The sequence below is a fragment of the Gopherus flavomarginatus genome, chromosome 1 (assembly GCF_025201925.1).
Source record: "Gopherus flavomarginatus isolate rGopFla2 chromosome 1, rGopFla2.mat.asm, whole genome shotgun sequence".
Taxonomy (NCBI): Eukaryota; Metazoa; Chordata; order Testudines; family Testudinidae; genus Gopherus; species Gopherus flavomarginatus.
The window spans coordinates 96855156-96862344 of NC_066617.1; the positions used below are offsets into that span (position 1 = coordinate 96855156).

A 7189-nucleotide genomic window follows, 5' to 3' on the forward strand; every position below is an offset into this window, starting at 1 on the left:
AAAAACAAAATATTTGAAAATAATTTCATTTCTGAAAACCTCATCCAGCTCCCATTAATGCAATGGAAAATTTCTGCCATGGCCTGTGTACAGGGCTCTGTTATTTCCCTGCTGTTGCTAATACCTGAAGCAGTGTAGTGAAAGCTGCGCTGTGCTGGAAGTATGAATAGTGCCATTGAATGCCGCATGGGAAACATTACAGTATCCTGTGGCACCTTATAGACTAACAGAGGTTTTTGGAGCATGAGCTTTCGTGGGTGAATACCCATCTCATCAGATGCATGTGCACATGCATCTAACGAAGTGGGTATTCACCCACGAAAGCTCATGCTCCAAAACATCTGTTAGTCTATAAGGTGCCACAGGATACTTTGCTGCTTTTACAGATCCAGACTAACACGGCTACCCCTCTGATACATGGGAAACATTGAACTCTACACTCTGTTCTTGGCACATGTATGTCTAGAAGGATGCTTACTGTTTACTATTAAAATGTGTGTATTTGCTATGTTAAGGCTGCTGTTGAGCTTTAAATAAGTTAAATAAGTTTAGATTTTAAACACATTTTTTAAAAAACATTAATTCACTTTTAAATTGCAGTTCACCTATTTAAAACAAAAGTTTTATTTGAATTGTCCCTGTTTTGTCAAAAATAATTTTTCTTTTTTCTGCTTTACTTATTGCAGCTATTGGAAGACTGTGTGAAAAATGTAAGTATAACATCTGCTTGCGGTGTTTTGTGAGAGCATTGTTATATGGTTAGAATACACAACTGAGATTTAGCCTGGATTTTGTTTCCAGCTGTGCCACTGATTTTTTGTGTAAGCTTGGAGAAATCACTTTGAAATGGGAAAACCCACATGGGTGTTGTGAGGTTAAATTGATGAATATGTGGAAAGCACTTTGAGAGGCTTACATGGAAGATGCCATACAAGCACAGAGGATTACGGTATGTGTCATGGAAAAGATAGAGGGAGAGGGTCCTACCTGTGAATTAAAAAACAGGTTTATGGCCAGAGTTTAAGGAACTGGGGTTGTACTGATCAGTTCATGATGATCCATTTGTATTGCAAAAAGATAACTTGGTAATCTTAAAAAAGAAAAAATCCATTTTCCAAAAATGCCTGTTGCACAATTTGATAAAGGCTCAAGTCATAATCCTGAGTGTGGGAAATACACAGCAAAAATTATCTGAAGCTAGATCATGTGAAGAGAGACATAACTAAATACATTCTTCTCCTACTATAAAAGAGGAGACTTGGGAGAAAGAGAGGGTATGATCAGTCCTTTCATGGGCACAGTATAAATGAAATAAGAGTGTTAGCTTGTGTCTCAGAAAATAGTGGGAAAAGAAGCAAAGGAGGGAGAAATTTAGGGCATGGCTACACTTGCAAGTTAGGGCACCCGGGGCTGCTTTAATGCGCTTTAACTCCTGAGGTGTCCACACTGGCAAGGCACTTAGAGCGCCTGGACTCTGCAGCTGGAGCGCTCCTGGTAATCCACCTCCATAAGAAGCATAAAGCTTGCTGCACCCTGGCTGAAACGCCGACGTGTTGCATTAATGCACTGTGATTGGCCTCCGGAAACGTCTCATAATCCCCTGAAATCAAGTGGCCACTCTTCTCATTGTTTTGAACTTGGCTGCAGGCATGCAGATATCCCCTTTCAAAGCTGCGTTTCTGACAGCCGGCACGCTTATCTGCACTGGGACAAAGCAAACCATTACTGTGGAATGCTGCTGTTGTAAGTTCAGACAGCAGCAGACCTCCCCCATCTCTCCTTGCCCCCACCTCTCTCTCTCTCACACACACTCACAAGACAGCACGCTGACACAATCTCTGCCCCCCAAAACACACTGTCTCTCTCCCCACATACACACAACTCACTCCCTGTCACACTTCAGCCCCCCAATTTGAAAAGCACATTGCAGCCATTTGTACACTGGGATAGCTACCAGAATGCACTGCTCTTTGTGGCGTTGCAAGAGCTGCTAATGTGGCTGTGCCAGTGTGCTTGCAGCTGACAGTGTAAACACACAGCAGCGTTTTCCCTGCCTCGGTCTCTGAAGGTTGATTTAATTCCCAGCGCTCTACATCAGCAAGTGTAGCCAAGCCCTTAGTCTGACGTTAGGGAAGCATTTTACGAGTATATGGCCAGTGGAATAGATTCCACAGGAAGTAGTTGAAGCCTCATCACTACAGAGATAAGAATCCTTAGTGGCAGTAGGGATTAGATGACTCAAGGGGACTGGTAATAGGATATGAACCTTTCAGCTCTTGGTCATTGATTTGGATATAGTCCAGGACATTACAGTCTGTCACTGGCATCTAATGGCTATATGGCCTATGTGAAATGAGCTGTTAGGTTTCACTCAATTCTTTGTGAGGTTTCCACATCACAGAAATTGTTGTGGCTGTCTACACAAATCCGCCCTCTTTTTGGCCCTCTCAGAAGTCAAGGATCATGAAGACTGAACCTCCCCTTTCATTCTTTGGAGGTAGTATCCAGTCTCATGTTTATATGGTGGTGCATGAGATGCTTGCACTGCTGCTGCCCATGTTTTACCCGTCCTGTAGTTAAAAGACTGTTTGGTGCTGTCAATTCAGCAGCTTCTTACAAGTGCTAAATTTCCTCAGAAAGTTTAACAACACCGTGGTGGGATGATGTCATGAAGAGTTTTGTAAAATGCTGGCTGATCAGAGTGCTGGCCCTCATCTCTATTCTGATTGCAAAGCAAAAAGACTTGAAAATGAAGTTTTGTAAAATACTGGCTCTTCTACTTGCTCATTCTCTTCAGAGAAGTAAAATGGCTGTCATACGTCAGCGAGAAGGATTTCCCAGCTCAGTCTCACTATTTTAGAGTGTATGGGGGACCTGGTTGGATAGGGAGCAATCCCCTCTCTGTGGGAATGGTGGAGAAGGAAACTCTTTAGCTGAGGACTGTGCTCTCTATTTGTAGGTGATGGTAAATGCGTGATCTGTGACTCATATGTGCGACCCTGCACACTTGTGCGCATATGTGATGAGTGTAACTATGGGTCGTACCAAGGGCGCTGTGTGATCTGCGGAGGTCCAGGAGTCTCTGATGCCTATTACTGCAAGGAGTGCACCATCCAGGAGAAGGATGTAAGTTGGATGCAGTGCCTCAAGGTTGTCTTTCTGTCTCTTGTTGAACAGATGTGCTGTTTATTTAACAGTCATGCTTATCTTTAAAGGCAGCTGTGGTCTTGTGGAATGAGCATGGAGCTGCGACTTGGGACACCTGAGCTCTAGTACCAACTCTGCCACTAGCTTGCTATGTTACCACGAGGAAGTCACTTCACCTCTCTTCCTCTCTTTTATGCATCTGGGGATAGTGGTGCTTAGCCACCTTCGTAAAATGCTGTGAGATCTACAAATAAGCCCTGTGATATTTCTCTCGTGCCTTTATCCCAAAGGACTGAAAAATACTTTACAAACTGCACGTATGTGATTCACTTCATCCACACGTTGCCTGTAGCATTACCACGTAAGATGTTATATTACTAGGTCTCACAAGCTAAACTTTATCAGGGTCAGGTCACTAGCTTAGAAATTCTCAAATGCTGCAAAAAGCATGTGACTATTTCAGTCAACACTGAATCAATGGCCCTGTGTATGTGTGGTGCTGCAGGACATCCGGTACTGCTGGTGTTTTCCTCTGGGTTAGATGAAAAACAAAAGTCATGGGCCACTTGTAGCCATTAAAATCCCATGTGGGTTTTCATAAAAATATGGGTTATGGCTCTGGTGACCTGACCAAATTCCAACTCAGGTAATTGCGCTCTACAGACCTAAAACTCCCTTTCCCGTTTTATTTGGATATCAGTTTTTCACTGCTGTGGGCTGTTATGTACTGTTGGCAAACATGTTCCAACCTAGAAGTGCCCTCTTTCTAGTGGTCCTGTTCCCTTATGTTTCTGTAGCAGGATCCCATAGTGCTTAATGACAGTGGTGTGAGAGTGATCTCTGCACACAGAAACACAGCCACCTTTGAGGTGAAACATGGCAGTATGACCGTGTACAGCAGCACTATATGCAGTTAGAGCAGGATGTGAATGAATGAAATAAAACAGCAGGTGGAACTTAAAGAGACGGAATGCAGTGATTAAAAGGTGGACACCCATTTCCTGTGGAAAAGTGTCTTGAGAGGATTTTTTAAATGAACACAAATGATCAGGACCACAGTACTGCTTCTGCAGACAGAGCTCTGTGTCTGAAGCTTTAACTCTCCCTTAGTTTAGTCAAATGAGTTAATCTTACTTTCCCAAATGCTCTACATTCAGCCCCAGACAGAGTCAAGAGGAACGTACTTCCATTAGAATGTGAAGCCAGAAAGCAAAAAATGGATGAGCTGGCTGGAAGAAACATCCTTCATGTAAAGGGGCAAAGGTGCCTGGTTCCTGTTTCGTGGAGGGGCGTTGGTTCCACACATGCCCCATTTGGGACTACAGGCCAGGGTCATGCCATGTCATCCTGGCAAGTTTTGGGTTGCAGTGAGGGTTTCTTTCTTGAGGATAGAAGTATGAGCATGTGCCAAATTCTTTTGAGGGGGTGGAGGAATGAACAGATGCCTGTAATGAAGCTGCCAGGTTTATCACAGATGCCCTAAGTTGTGGGAGGGAAGATTTGGAAGGGCCCCACCTAGGAGGTTCAAAGTGAAACCACAAGACAAGCGCTAGAGGCTTGTTGGTGTAGGTATATATGTGGGTGTGGTGGGAAGGGAGAGGAGAGAATTATTTCAATTTTTTTCCCCCCTCTTCTATCTCTGCTATCCTGCCCCTCCCACCTCTTCCTTCCTCCCCCATAACAGCAAGTTTTGGTGCTGCAGCTTGGGTGCGGTCTCTGCAGTGGATGACATCTGCCCAAAAGCTTTCTTGTCTAATCCACTCAAGCTTACGCAACAACCAGGGACACATGTGCCAATGCCCACTGGGCTTCTCAGCACAGCACAGCTGCCAACTCCAGCAGCAGCATTTTGCCCTCAAGAGGTGCACAGATGCCAGGCTGGGTGACCCATGGGCAACATTCTCTGGCATGCACATGCACATGTCCCATCTCCCATTATCAGGGAGGGTTTTGGCTCATGTTCTGATTTGTATTTACATTTTTCCATCTCCCATAACTCACAGCTGCATACTTGATTTATTCTCCCTAACCTGCTCGACTTACGTCTGGCTTTCCCTCCAGCTGGTAGGACTGGGATGTGGAGGCCTCCCAAAATACGCTTGTTATGAGTATCCTTGCACCTGCAAAATGGCCATGTGACCTTTACAGTGAATCAAGTTCTGATGTGTCTAAAGTGTGGGGAATCTGGGAGTTGCTTCAGCTGAAGGAACTGAGGGCACAAGGAATATGTGTTAAAACCTAATGGAAATAGGTTCCTCTTAACTCAGGATGGGGAACGGTTGTTCCCCTTGCCCCCATAAGTCATGTCATAAGTCAGCTTAGAAGGATCCAGTCTCGGGGCTTTGTACATACAGGGACGGTTTTAGGGCGATTCACCCGATTCCCCCTAAGAGGGCCCTGCAACATCCCTAAGAACCCTGTGCCACCGAAGGCACTGGCAGCCAATTGAGCTACCGCAGAAGACCCGCCGCTGTCTTCAGCGGCAGCTCTTTTGAATCGGGCCCCGCAGTGCCTAAAGCCGGCCCTGTGTACATCTCTTTCATTAAACTGATTATGTTATTCAAACTGTTCTCCATGCTCCCCTGAGGAAGAGAATGTCCTAGTTAATGGTAGCAGTGCTTCCCTCCTCCCCTCCACTTCCTCAGTTTTGATGTCTGGAGCCAATGGAGTAGAAGGGAATTGTGCCTGCATGAGTGTTTCCAGGAGGTTGTTTTTGGGGTGGAAAATAGTGGTCACTCTTCATACCCCACTCGAGCTTGTTCTGCTCTAACCGTGTCCTTTTCTCTCTGCATGTTTCCAGAGGGATGGCTGCCCTAAGATAGTCAATCTGGGCAGTTCCAAGACAGATCTCTTTTACGAGCGCAAGAAGTACGGCTTCAAGAAGAGGTGATCCACGCTTGGTGCTGCTGTACCTGCTGCAGGGTTGGGGAAAGGGTCTTAAAGCATCTCTGGACTTCACTGTTATTGAGAACCAATTAATCTTCTCTAAAGTATTACAAGTTAAACTATGTGTGAGGGGTGGGGGAAGAAACAACATTGACTGGGGATTGGAACCTGATAATAGCTGAGAACGGCACATGGCAAAAGCAGGCTACTGACTCTTGCCATCTCTCAAGCGTGGCTAGTGTCTGCCATACGGCTCTGCAGAATGCCTGGTGGGCAAGCATTTACATTCTAAGGGCATCTGCTCTCCTATCAAGGTGTAGCACTGCTTTTACATGTCTTGTCCGCTTTTGGAATTGGGGAGTCACCTGCAGTTCTCCTTTCCATGACCTTCCTCTCAGTTGATAAGAAGTCTTCTCCCCTGGCCACACCCCTAAAGTCTAAGGAATGAGTTCTGATTGCAGACCCACCGAAAATCTCTATATATTGTTATACAGGGAGGCTAGCATGTTCATGGCTGATGCCCTTTCATATGAGCACAACCATTACATGTCCCTATGTTTTCTTCAACCGATTAACTGAAGGCCCTTTCTATAACTACCTCTGCAAAATGTAAACCAATAAAGTTTTTTTCCTTTTTCTAACAGAAGGATTTCTCTCTAGTTCATCCCACCCATCGTCCTCCTGGAGTTTCCTTTTGTAAGGTGATTGAGACAGTGTAAGAATTTAGGAGTTGCAAAACTAGAAATTAACAATGAGCCATCTGTTCTCTGACAGTGGCCAGTCATGGCTACGCTGACCTCTTGTGTGGTGCTTTGGGGAAGGACCGCTGTTTGTTTTCTCACCGCAGCCATTGATCGTTTTATGTCCTGAAGCAGGAGGGTGGCTTGCTTTGTGTAACCCTTGCCTTTGCTAATGTGTCTGGATGTTGTTTCACCACGCAGACATCCAATCCCTTTCTAAAGCCTCCTGAGCTGTTTGACTCTATCCTGCTGCAGGAAGTTAGAGCCTTCTGTGCTGTAGCTGGAAACCAGCTATTATATTCCAGACTAATAGCCATATACTGAAAACTGGAGCCTGCTTGTTTGCTGAACACCAGCAGAGGCTGTGGACTCCCAGGCTGCTCAGCACAGACCTGGGGAAGGAGACAGAGCTCATG

At 45.2% G+C, this 7189-nt stretch overlaps 1 protein-coding gene across 1 annotated transcript in view; it reads left to right on the forward strand.

Annotated features, from left to right (window-relative positions):
- PHF5A (PHD finger protein 5A) overlaps positions 1 to 6679 on the forward strand; it is a 9145-nt gene extending 2466 nt beyond the window's left edge. The window contains exons 2-4 of the mRNA XM_050936033.1: positions 687 to 710; positions 2960 to 3126; positions 5948 to 6679. Coding sequence (XP_050791990.1) covers positions 687 to 710; positions 2960 to 3126; positions 5948 to 6037 — 281 coding nt within the window. The 3' untranslated portion in view covers positions 6038 to 6679. The remainder of the gene's footprint in view (positions 1 to 686; positions 711 to 2959; positions 3127 to 5947) is intronic.
- The last annotated feature ends 510 nt before the right edge of the window (positions 6680 to 7189 follow it).